This window comes from Bubalus kerabau, chromosome 13 (assembly GCF_029407905.1).
Source record: "Bubalus kerabau isolate K-KA32 ecotype Philippines breed swamp buffalo chromosome 13, PCC_UOA_SB_1v2, whole genome shotgun sequence".
NCBI classification, from domain to species: Eukaryota; Metazoa; Chordata; class Mammalia; order Artiodactyla; family Bovidae; genus Bubalus; species Bubalus kerabau.
In genome coordinates this window covers 12218247-12231266 of record NC_073636.1, presented here as the reverse complement: position 1 = coordinate 12231266, position 13020 = coordinate 12218247, and the positions used below count along the sequence as shown (strand labels likewise).

The 13020-nt window shown below is 45.0% G+C and overlaps 1 protein-coding gene across 6 annotated transcripts in view; it reads left to right on the top strand.

The window, feature by feature from the left end:
• The window catches only part of PRKCQ (protein kinase C theta), a 212227-nt gene that overhangs the window by 182085 nt on the left and 17122 nt on the right, over window positions 1-13020 (top strand). For 5 of the 6 annotated variants that reach the window (XM_055543490.1, XM_055543492.1, XM_055543494.1 and 2 more), the window contains 2 exons: window positions 1534-1662; window positions 4348-5220. In XM_055543490.1, the coding sequence (XP_055399465.1) occupies window positions 1534-1662; window positions 4348-4503 (285 nt within the window). In that variant the 3' untranslated portion in view covers window positions 4504-5220. Of the gene's footprint in view, window positions 1-1533; window positions 1663-4347; window positions 5221-13020 lie in introns of those variants that run through there. The other variant, XM_055543489.1, reaches the window with a different exon arrangement.

Sequence of the window (13020 nt, the reverse complement as noted above, 5' to 3'; positions counted from 1 at the left end):
AGCTGGTGGTTACCAGCAGGGAGGAGGGTGGGGTAGCACAGGGGTGGGAGGGGAGGCGCAAACTCTTAGGTGCAAGATGGGCTAGAAGGATGTATTATACAACATGGGGAATACAGCCAATGTTTTGTAATAACTAAATGAAAAGTAAACTTTAAAAATTGTGTGAAATGTCTTCTTTAAGGTTTAAGGAATTACCGCTGGAACATGGCTGTCCAGTTGACGATGGTCAGAGACACGCCCCTTTCTTCCTCATTTATTCATCCAGGATGTCCTGTCCATTTGTTTGGAAAATGATAAAACACTAATGACCCCAGACAGAAATACCTCTCCCTTTAGTAGAAAGAGCCGTCTGAGGAGGGGCTAAGGCTGGAGGGGAGATGCCAGGGGCAGATGCTAAGCCTGGGGGTCAGGGGAGGGGGCCGTCCACACTGCTCTCTTGCCCAGACAGTGGAATACGTTTAAACAAACTCCAGCTGCGTCCTGGCCATTTATGTAAGAGATGTGCTTTTTCCTACAAATGTAAACCACGCTTGTGACAGCTTTTATGGACGAAATCAAATCTTTCTCTGTAAACATTTATTCCTTTGGTGCAGCCTGCCCTGTGGCAGAGACGATGACTTCCCACAAGGTCAACAGGCATCTTCAGGACCAGGGTAGGGAGGATCAGCTGCAGGGCAGAGAAGATGATACTTTACTCATCTGTGCAAAACTAGAAAGGATTTGGAGTCCTGAAGCTGGAGATCATATTACCTTCTCATGATTCCTTTTATCTTCTAAATTTTTTTTTTACCTTTCACAGGTATATCTGCTAGGCTCAGAAAACTCTTTCTCATGATCCTCTTGGAACAAACGCCCCATGTTACTGGGGGAATGAACAGAAAACTAGTGTGTGCACACTTGGCCTCAGGCAGCTGTTACACTGCTAACCTGATTCCCTGAAGCATTTAATTATAACAACACGAGGCTAAGCTTTTCCTTAGAGCATGACTGTGACTCTAAGAAAGCAGCTTTGTAAGAAATCAAACTCGGTTGATGGCAGTCAACCAAACAAGAAACACGCCGGTCACTTACCCTCTGCTGGTGTGTTTTGCAGACCAGGAATTAGCACACACCTGCGTGTGTGCATGTGTGTGTGTGCGTGTGTGTGTGTGTGTTGCTGTTGTAACCCACAAAACAGTCCTGTAAGGAGAATTCACTCACCTTACTGATGACCCAACTCAGAGCCTCTGTAACTTGCTGGCGGCCTCATGAATAACACAGGGCAAAGCTGATTTCAATTGAGGTCTAGATAATTCAAAAAATAGCATTTCTAGAGCAAAGCTCAGACTCTGCAATATTCAGTAGACCTGTTTGCACTAGTTTGACTGGAGTCGATAGTTTAAGACAGTTGTAGAAAAAGAAGGCTCTGGAATCAGGTGGCAAGGGCCAAACCCCTCTCCTAGTGGAGTCAAGCCATGCGGTCCGGGCTCCCTGCATCTGAGGAGCCTGGTTCATCCCATGAGAAGTAACTGCTCCCCTTCTGCTCCCTTTCAGCTCTTCGTAAGAGAGCCTGAGAAGCGGCTGGGGGTGAGGGGAGACATCCGTCAGCACCCCTTGTTTCGGGAGATCAATTGGGAAGAGCTGGAAAGGAAGGAGATCGACCCGCCATTCAGGCCTAAAGTGGTAAGGGGCCCCCGGGACCCTGAGGTCCTGTCAGTACCACCTCACGTCACACCCAGGCTGCATGGACCCTGGCTTCTCACCCACCCTCTGGGGTGCTGTTCTTGGAAGAAAATCTTCTTTAACCATAAGCAGGCTATGGGGCTGAGGAGAGGGATGTAACTCATTTACTGTGTCAAATGTAGCTGCATGAAGAATGGATCACTGAGTATACAGGCCTTAGACCAAATATGTGTGTGGACAGGTAACCCTGAGACGTGATGTGGAGCTTTGCACGGATGCATTCAGGCTTTCAGGGTCAAGTCTGTGTGACGCACACCTGAGCATAAACCCTGCCTCCTTTAACAGGAATTTTGGAACCATGTGTTCTGTGATATTTGTGAAGTTTTCCCTGACACGTGTCATCTGGTCATGTAACTACAGACCCTGATGGTAACTGGTAGATGTTTTTTTCATGTAAGAAGTAAGCTGGTGCTTAGAAAAAGACAGGTCTCTAAATTCCCACTGGCAAGAGTCACCAACCTCCCTGAGCAAGGGCAGAACTTCCTGGGTCACTGTAAAATGAGGCAACGTTGAGATAAAAAATGTTCTGAAGGTAGATGGTAGTCATGGTGACGGAGCATATGAATGCACCTGAACACTTAAAAAGGGTTAGGATGGCCAATTTCATGTTATGTACATTTTACCACAATTAAAAAAAATTTTTTTTATCATGGTAAAAGTCACATAATACAAAACATACTATTGTAACACTTCACTGTTCAGTGGCACTAAGGACATTCACAAGGTTCTGGAACGCTCACCATCATCCACCCTCCTGAGTTTTCCACCTTCCTCAACTGAAACTCTGTCGCTTTTAAACACAAACTCCCCAGTAGTACATGTATACAATGGAATATTACTCAGCCATAAAAAGGAGCGAAATTGTGTCATTTGCGGAGACATGGATGGAACTAGAGACTGTCATACAGAGTGAAGCCAGAAAAACATTGTATATTAACACAAATATGTGGAATTTATAACAATGTACAGATGAACCTATTTGCAAGCAGAAACACAGGTCCATGTATTTGTAGAGAACAAACATATAGATTTCAAGGGGGTGGGGAGAGTGGGGTAGACTGGGAGATTGGGATCCATATATATATATATGTATATCACAACTTTTTTTTTTAAGAGTAAAGCAAAGTGGTGGATTTTTTACGAGTAAAGCAAAGTGCCAGCTCTACCCCATTCCTGGTGATTCTGAGAATAAGGTAGCAATGACCTGGGTGAATATGAACCGTCTTTGCGCCAGGTGGCACAGGCTTGTGGATTTCAAAGCAGTGCATTCACTCTAGAAAATGTCTTCTGTTGTTACTTGTGGTGGTGGATGGCCAGTCAGGGCAGCGTGTCCCCAGGCCAGGAAGAGCTAGTTATTCTCAACATTTTCCTAAGCTCTGGGGATGTTCTGAGGGTCCTACAGGGCTGGCCCATAGCAGTCTTCTTATTTGTAACAGCACCATTTCTAATACACAGGTTAATAATTTAGAGAGTAATTTCTGCCTTGTTCCAGCTCATCGGGGCAATGTCGTTTGTCTCGACTTCCATGAGAGACTATGATGGACTTGATATTTTCTGCACAAAAAAATTGGACCTTTGATCTACTCTTTCCTTGTGGGATGATTCCAGATTCCTCCCGTAGGAAGGCATTTCCCTGACCTGCAGTCTAAGCAGCTGTCTGTAGGCAAAGGCCAAAGAACCGTTGGCCTCAGCAGCTCTGGGGGCCCCTTAAGGCTGGGAAGGGCTGACTCTTAGTCATGCTCGTATAAGGGTGACATTGCATAATGGTTGCTGTTAATCTTAGAAAGTGGAAGTGTACACCATACTGAACCGTTTTTGTGAATAGGTCTGTTTTTGGTCATGGGCACCAATAGATCGGGTGGCGTGAAGGGAGGTTTCCCTAATCTGTCTTGTCTATGGAAGACAGCCCAAGATGTTTAATAATAACATTAGCATGGGATTCTTTTCCCATTCAGGCCATTAAAGAGTAGAGTTCCCTGTGCTATACATAGTAGGTCCTTATGAGGAATCTAAAAAAAGAGTAGTATTTTATGTATTTATGTGTGTGTGTGTGTATATATATATATAACTGATTCACTTTGCTGTACACTTGAAACTAACACATTGTAAATCAGTTATACAGCAATAAAATTTTTAATAAAAAATTAAATAAAATGACTTAAAAAAAATAAGATGCCTGCGGGTAAGGGGAATGAACAGTAGTGAAGGACGTTGACAGAACAGGAATGTATAATCGGCAAAACTCCTCCCCTCCTCCACTCCCAACCCCAACCCCTACCTCCCACTACTCCTCCACCCAGGGTCACCTGTAGGTTAAAAGATCAGAGGTCAGATTGGGGCTGACCATTTTCCCAAAGGTTGCCAATCCTGCTTCACGTAAATTTATTTGAATGTGCAAGTCATAGAATCCCTCTATATGTATTTATTATGCTGTTGATAACACTGATGATCCGGGGTCTGAGAGATGGTCAATAAAACTCCCATATGATCATCTGTAAGTGTTACTTTATTTGCAGATGCCAGCTTTTTCATATGCAGATTATAGCCTTGATGGTGAAAACAAAGATAATGAGTTCAGTGGCTGATCATCTTCTCTTTCTCCCCACCACTTAAACTCTGATCCAGAAATCGCCATATGACTGCAGCAATTTTGACAAGGAATTCCTGAATGAGAAGCCCCGGCTGTCCTTTGCAGACAGGGCGCTGATCAACAGCATGGACCAGAACATGTTCCGGAACTTTTCCTTCATGAACCCTGGGATGGAGAAGCTGATATCCTGACCTCACCTCTCCGGAGGATTTGCCCTCTTCCCTCTGTGAACTGGTTCAAGCGGACACTCCTTGGGTTCCTTTTCAACTTGGAAAAGAAAAGAAACACTCAACCATAGAGGCTGAGCCCCTTGGAGCTCCTCAGCAGCTTTGTCTGTAGCAGAAACTAGCTCTGCTTCACTGATGACCATGGCCAGTCTTGAAGTTAGTTCCCTACTCACTGTAGCTATTTACTTGAAGATGGGTCTCCATGCTGTGAAAGATCTGAAAACAACTCTGCTCTGAGTTATGACTCTTCACATGGGCGCCAACTACTGGTCCACGACCTATGTGTTGACTCAAGGAGCATAGTCTGAACCTCTCAAGACCGAAGACAACACATTGCCTGGTGTAGCACTGGATTCCATTCAGCCACAGACAAGTCACCACTAACCCATTTCATTCTGTTCATACCTGTGCAAGTGTAAGAGGGAAGGGGTGGGGAAAGCCCTGAATAGGTTCTTACAGGAACTCTTCATAATAAACATAGCTTATAACTTCAGATTTACAAATCCACTCATTCTGATTAGCGAGGAAATGGGAGAAAGGAAGGTGGGGAGTGTTGGTGTCATTGATATGGAAGGTTGACTCGACCCCAACTCTTGTTATCTTGTCAATGTAGAAATTAGAATCCAATGAAGATTTAGTCATAGCATCGTTTTACTCCGGCCAATAAAACTTTTCCACCCATCCATTCTCAGTTGATTTCAGTATCAGTGGCAGTTTCTCATTATCATCCTCACATTAGAACAGGAGAAAAAAAATGAAATGTGTAATTCTTCTAGGGAAAAGAAATCCCATTCCTTTCTGATACTGTTACAGATGTTTTGATGACTCATAAGTCTCTTGAGAAAGACATCTTTCAGGATAAACACCCATGCATGCTATTCACAATGATCTTATTTAATAAGAATTCTAGCTATTCGTTTAAAGTATCTGTGCTGTTTGTATATTTTGATAAAATGTTGTGACTTCATGACAAAGAGATGGATACATAAAAATGGAATAAAAGAGAAAGATGCCTCTTCATAGTTTAATTCCCTACTCATCCCCCTCACCCCCAACTTGGTTCTGTTTGGGTTATCATCAAAATATAGCTAGCATTGAGGTGATGTTTTAAATTTTGAGACTCATTCAAAATCCTCAACCAGGAGAGAGGCTCAGATAACCCTGAAGTTATTGGTGTTATATTTCTCTTTCTCTTTCCTACAAGATTTCTTTTTCCACTCACTTTCCAACATACTTTATTCCAAATTCCCTACAGTCTCTTCCCAGGACCTGTGGGATCAGGTCTTTAGTTTCCCACTCTCAGCTTTGCTCCAATGACTTCAGTCATAGTGGTCTCCCCGTCTCGCTGTACGTAGTTCTGCCTCAGGGCCTTTGCACTTCCTGTTCTCAGCACCTGGGACGCTCTTCCCTCCATTAAGATTCTTTGAAGTAATGATCTCCAACCCCTGAATTCAGCTCTGCCTCCTAACCTCTCTCCTGACACTGCTTCCTCCGATGACAGCCTTCTTTCCGGTTCTTATGGAATGTGCTTGATCCTTATCTACCTCTCTGCGACTTTTGATATGAAGAAAGATGCTCTGGTTGATCTCCAGCCCCACAGATGTTCTGACCTTTTCTTTCACCACCTCCACCTTTAACTCCCCACCCCTAGCTGGCCTCACTCCCTCCTTCTTCCCCAAATCACCCTGAGGCCCCTCCCTTCCTCACATTTTTTGTTTTTTTTAACATAGTTTTCTCTTTCTTACCCCATGCCTTTAAGGATCCTCAACACAATCATTTCAATCCTCATCTCCAGTTTAGGCTCTCTGCCAGGCTTCACGCAGGTTCCATTAACATGTATGGCACAGCGTGTGAATAGTGATCCCTCAAAAGATATGTCCCCCAGTACCTGCCAGCATGACCTTATCTGGAAAAGGGGCCTTGGCAGATGTCTTTAAGTTAAAGATCTCAAGATGAGAGCATCCTAGATTTTGTAGGGCTGGACCCAAAAGCCAACATCAGGTGTCCTTATAAGAAACGTAGGGAGAAGAGGCGGCTGGGGGCAGAGACAGGAGTGAGGCAGCCACAGCGTGTTTTCTTAAGATCTTTCTATCTCTTACTTCCTAATTCTAACAGCACCATCATGGACCTGGTCATCCAGGCTCAGAGCCACAGAGTTCTTGTCAGCTATCTGCTCTCCCTTTCTAACCTCCCTCCCTCTCTTCCTTCTACAAAATCCTTTTGAATCTGCCTCTGCAGTCTCTCCAAATACATACTTATCTCTCCTTTCTCCCCTGCTAATCGTGCCTGGATTATTTAATAGTCTATGAACCAGTGTTCCCATCTTAAGTCTCTGTCTATATTTTAATTCACACATACAAAATATAAACTGTAGGGTGGGAATAACTTTTCCTCTATCCTCTTATGTTCTGTGCCCAAGGGCCTGTGGATTAAGTTGACAAAAGCCCAATGAGCAAGAGAAGCATACTTTTATCTACACGTGTAATGTGCGTACATGTGGGAGAGCTCTGTGATGAGGCACTCAAAACAGTGGTTATGATTTGGGGCTTAAATAGCTAACTTGCCAGAGGAAAGGGAGGAAAAGGAAAAGTCTCCAATGGAAAAAACAAATAGGTTTCAGGAGACAAGAGAGTTTGCAGAGGTAGGTTTACTCTTCGTCTCACTCCTGGGATCAGACACACACCCAAGAAGGAATCTATGGTGATTCTCACTTCTCTGAAGTGTCTGCGTTTAGTCAGTTAAAGGAAGCTCCAGAAAGGCCTCTTTCTGCCTCTACTACATCTCAAATAGCTTAAAATAATTTTTACTGTTTATGAAAAAAATAATTTTTACTCTTTATGAAATATAAAAGTACTGTCTTCAGAAATCAAGGTTTTTATACCATGCCCTTATATTCATAATGTTTGTGCAGGCTTCCCTGGCTGAACCCCATTGAAGGCACCCTATCCTGTCCCCAGACACCCTCTCTACCATCCCCTCTTGCCTTGGCCATCCACTCCTGTGCTCCCATCACTCCAGATAGTTCTTAGCACTGCCTGTGAGCCCCCTGCTTCCTGCCTCTGGGCCTCCCTGAGGCTAGTTTTTCTGCCCAGATTGTCCCCGTCCCACAAGTTCATGTCCTCCTGTCTCTCAAAATCCACTTACATATCAGGTCTGCTATGAGGAGCCTCCTTTTCCTTGCTGGCCCCCGACCCAAGCTGGTGTATCTCTTGCCCCTTTAAGCTTCCATTCTACTGTATTTCTCTCCACGTTTCCAACACACCCACCATTTTCCATCAAGCTCTACAAACATCTGCTTTGCCTCTGTTTCTAGACTGTAAACCCAGTCTCACTTCCCACATTTCTTTTGTATATTCAGGCTCAAAAAGAGCTGTCAGGCAAGTTGAGTAAGGAATGTATGGCACAGTGTGTGAATAGTGATCCCTCAAAAGATATGTCCCCCAGTACCTGCCAGCATGACCTTATCTGGAAAAGGGGCCTTGGCAGATGTCTTTAAGTTAAAGATCTCAAGATGAGAGCATCCTAGATTTTGTAGGGCTGGACCCAAAAGCCAACATCAGGTGTCCTTATAAGAAACGTAGGGAGAAGAGGCGGCTGGGGGCAGAGACAGGAGTGAGGCAGCCACAGGCCCAGGAACACCCGGGGCTGCGAGGAGTTGGGAGAGGCCAGGACGGAGCCCATAGAGGGAGCATGGCCTGCCAACACCCTGGCTGACCTTCTGGCCTCCAAAACCGAGAGAGGGCTTCCCGGGTGGTGCAGTGATAAAGAATCTTTCTGCCAATGCAGCAGATGCAGGAGTCAGGCATGACTGAGCAACTGAGCACACACGCAGGCCCCTCCTAAACTGAAGGAGAGTACATCTGGGTTGTTTTCAAGTCAACCAGCCTATGGTCACTTATGACAGCAGCCGCAGGAAATGGATGCTCTGTTCAGGGAAGCCAGCAGTGGGTGTGCTGGGAGAGGGCAATGGTGAGGTTCAGGCTACCCTGTCTCTGATACAGACAGGGCCCTCCCCACCCAGGCCAGGCCCTTACATCCCTTCTCCTGCAGCAGCACCTCCACCGTTGCTCAGCTCCTTGTCGCATTCTGACTCTTGCCTGTGTGTTTCTCTCGTCACCTCGTTTCTCTTACCAGCTTCTTCCCTTTCTGGCCTCCAGTATCCTCTCTGACTGCAGAGCTCGTGGTTTTCCACACACACAGGAAGAGGCCTCTGTCCGGCTCTCAATTTGTGACTTTGGCAGCTGTTTCTTCCTGCTGGTGGAACGTTTGCACTGTGGTTTATAAACCTGTCAATATTGTCAGAGAAAAGACCCAGAGACACTTGTGAATGCACAGGAAGGCTGTCTATTTGAGGGGGACCATCACAATGGGTGTAGGGGCCATCATGGGGGGGGTGCATGGGAAAGTGAGGGTTTACAGACAAGAAGTAGGGGGGCAGGGCAGTGGGTAGAAAATTACTAAGAAGAAACAGCAGGGGGAAGCGGGGCTTCTGGCTGATCCAACCTAGCAGGATTCTTGCGGAAGGCAGGCCAGGTGAGCAGACCTCACCTAGGGGGTAAGGGATCACATGTCAAGAGTGGGGATTCTGGTTAAAATGATGTCGCAAGATTCTTGCCAAAATTGGACCATGCAGAGACAAACACAGAAGCCCCAAAGTTATGCTTACTTGAAAAAGATTTCAGGGAGGCTGAGTACAGGATCGTCAAGGAGAGAGTCTCTGTTGGCATTCAGAGCAAAGATCCCAGCTGCAGCCATGAGGGCTTTGGGATTACCACCAGTCCAGCCTTCCTCTCTCCATGCCAGAACTACTTCCATGTAGTCCTGAGAGCTTACTACCCTCCCTGCTGTGAACATGACTGTCAAGAAGAGATCGGTTCCTAGGATCCCATGTGTCAGCTGAGACGTGCTGGGAGCGTGAGGAGCTGTGGAGAGCAGGCGGGATTGGGAACCAGAGAGACCTGAGTTCAAGCCCCAGCTCTGCCATGATAAACTTCACAGCCTCACTTAACTTCCTGGATGAGCTTTTCTTGCCCATAAAGTGGAGCTCATTGTCCATTATGAGACTGGGAGATGCTCCTGCAGAGGGTGGGGAGTCAGTGCATGCTTCCTAGTGAGAGTCACTGGAAATTTTCAAGTTGATCATGAGCATGAGGGTATCCATCCATTCATCCACCCATCACATCTATCTATCATCTATCTATACCTCAGCTATTGGTATAAATATATCAATATATTGATAGATAATAGGTTCGATGGATGAATGGATGGATAAATAGAGATGTTAGTGTCACTGACCAGAAAAGTACATGAGAGTCAAATGTCCAGATGCTACAAACATTTGGATAAAGAATTTGAAGGTCATTCCGCAGGCAAACTGGAGACACTGAAATTATGCCAACAAAGCACGACAAAATCCTCAAAGCAGAGCCGCTAGAAGCATACATTTTAAATTTTTAAATTAAAATAAGAGAGTTTTCTGCCAACCTGGAAGTGAATTTTCTGCAACGAAGACCCATTCAAATTCTTCCATGTGTAAGATCATATTATCTAAGTTGGAAAATATCAGTAAGATGGAGTACTAAGAGGTCTCAGCCCTTGTACCTCAAAAACAAGAATCTAACAACTACTCATTGAGGAAAAGAGCTCTGGAGAGTTCCAGGGTACAATTAAGAAGCCATAACAAGCTGTGTGTATGTGCTAAGTTGCGTCAGTCATGTCTCTTTGCAACCCTATGGACTGTAAGCCACCACACTCCTCTGTCCATGGGATTCTCCAGGAAAAAAAACACTGGAGTGGGTTGTCACTGAAGCTGTAAAAAGCCAGTGGAGGGGAAAACTAGGGATGGCCACATAGAAAGCTACAGAAGGTTTTTAACTGTGTCTCCCCTCCTCAGACTGGTACAGTTCAGTACCAAGAGGATCTCTGCAGCCACAACTTCTGTTTTGGGGCCCAGCAGCCCACCCCACCACTGCAGGGGTGGATAGTGGTTAATATCCAAAACACTCTACATAAGGAACTCATACAACAAAGACCCTTGAGAGTCCCTTGGACTGCAAGATCTAACCAGTCAATCCTAAAGGAAATCAATCCTGAATACTCGTTGGAAGGACTGATGCTTAAGCTGAAGCTCCAATACTTTGGCTACCTGATATAAAGAACTGATTCATTGGAAAAGACTCTGATGATGGGAAAGATTGAAGGCAGGAGGAGAAGGGGATGACAGAGGATGAGATGGTTGGATGGCATCACTGACTCAATGGACATGAGTTTGAGCAAGCTCCAGGAGTTGGTGATGCACAGGGAAGCCTGGCGTGCTGCAGTCCATGGGGTCGCAGAGAGTCGGACACGAGAGCAACTGAACAACAATGAACAACATACAACTCAATAGCCAAAAACAAGTTAAAGTAGGCAAAATATCTAAATAGACATTTCCCAAAAGAAGGCATACAATTGGCCAACAGGTCCGTGAAAAGATGCTCAACGTCATCCATCATCAAGGAAATGCAAACCAAAACCTCAAAGAGCTATCACCTCACCTGTCAGAACGGCCATCATCAAAATGAAAAGAAGTATGTGTCAGCAAGGATATGGAAGAAAGGGGACCCTTATATACTGTGGTGGGAATGTAAATTGGTGTAGACTCTCTGGAGAACAGTATGGAGGCTCCTCAAAAAATTCAAAACAGAACTAAATAGAATATGAACCAGCAGTTCCACTTCCGTGTATATACCCAAAGGAAATGAAATCAGTATCTTGAAGAGATATTTGAACTCCGTCATTCACTGCAGCATTGTTGACGATGGCCTAGATGTGGAAGCAACCTAAATGCCCAAGGTAGATAAAGAAAAGTATGGTGTACATATATAAGGGAATATTGCTGCTGCTGCTGCTAAGTCACTTCAGTCGTGTCCGACTCTGTGTGACCCCATAGATGGCAGCCACCAGGCTCCCCCATCCCTGGGATTCTCCAGGCAAAAACACTGGAGTGGGTTGCCATTTCCTTCTCCAATGCAGGAAAGTGAAAAGTGAAAGGGAAGTCGCTCAGTTGTGTCCGACTCTTCGTGACCCCATGGACTGCAGCCTACCAGGCCCCTCCATCCATGGGATTTTCCAGGCAAGAGTACTGGAGTGGGGTGCCATTGCCACCTTAAAAAAGGAAATCCTGCCATTTGCAATTACATGACTGAAGTGAGGGGATATGATACAAAGTGAAGTAAGCCAAAGACAAAGACATATAATACTCTATGGCCTCAGTTATATGTGGAATCTAAAACAGTCAAAACTCAGAGAAGCAGAGAGTAGCAGGGTTGCCAGAGGTTGGGGGAGGGGAAATGGGGAGATATAGGTCAAGGGGTACAGAGCTGCAGTCATGCAAGATGAATATACTGTGGAAATCTAATGTATAGCCACATGACTATAGGTAACAGTACCACATAGCACACCTGAAATTTGCTAAGGCAGGACATCATTAGTGTTCTCACCACAAAAAGAGGTAAGTATGTGAGAAAATGGTAAGTTAATCAGCTCAACTGGTGACCATCCCACAAGGTACATGTGTACCAGAATATCAAATTGTACACCCAGAAGGCACACAGTATTTGTCAATTATACTTCAATAAAGCTGGAGAATTTTTTTACTTAAAAAAACAACCTCAAAATACAATTACAATGAGGTAAGTTATCTCTATTATATTAAACTAGCCTTATATAGGTTTCCCTTGTAGCTTAGTTGGTAAAGAATCTGCCTGCAGTGCAGGAAACCTGGGTTCTATCCCTGGGTTGGGAAGATCCCCCAGAGAAGCAAATGGCAACCCACTCCAGTATCCTTGCCTAGAGAATCTAATGGACAGAGAAGCCTGGTGAGCTGCAGTCCATGGGGTCGCAAAGAGTTGGGCATGACTGAGCGACTAACACTTACTTACTTATGCATGCATGGTTCATGGGAAATGAATGCAAATGGCCAGCAGTTGGAACATTCTTTAGTACTACCCTTCTTGGTAATTTGGATGAAGATAGAGGGTGACAGCGGATGAGATGGTTGGATGGCATCACTGATTCAATGGACATGAACTTGAGCAAAGTCCAGGAGATGGTGAGGGACAGGGAGGCCTGGCGTGCTTCAGTCCATGGGGTTGCAGAGAGTCAGACACAACTTGGTGACTGAACAACAACACACGTGCTTTTGTGTCAGCAAGTTTTATTTAATGAATGAAGGCACGTGCGTGTCTCTTAAACTCTTTGTACCAGCAGGTCTATGAGGCATCAGGGCTAAAAAGGTTGAGTCATTTTTTATGGATGTAAAGTGCTGCATTCAATATGCCAGCAAACTTGGAAAACTCAGCAGTGGCCACAAGGACTGGAAAAGGTCAGTTTTCATTCCAATCCCAAAGAAAGGCAATGCCAAAGAATGCTCAAACTACTGCACAATTGCATTCATCTCGCTAGTAAAGTAATGCTCAAAATTCTCCAAGCCAGGCTTTA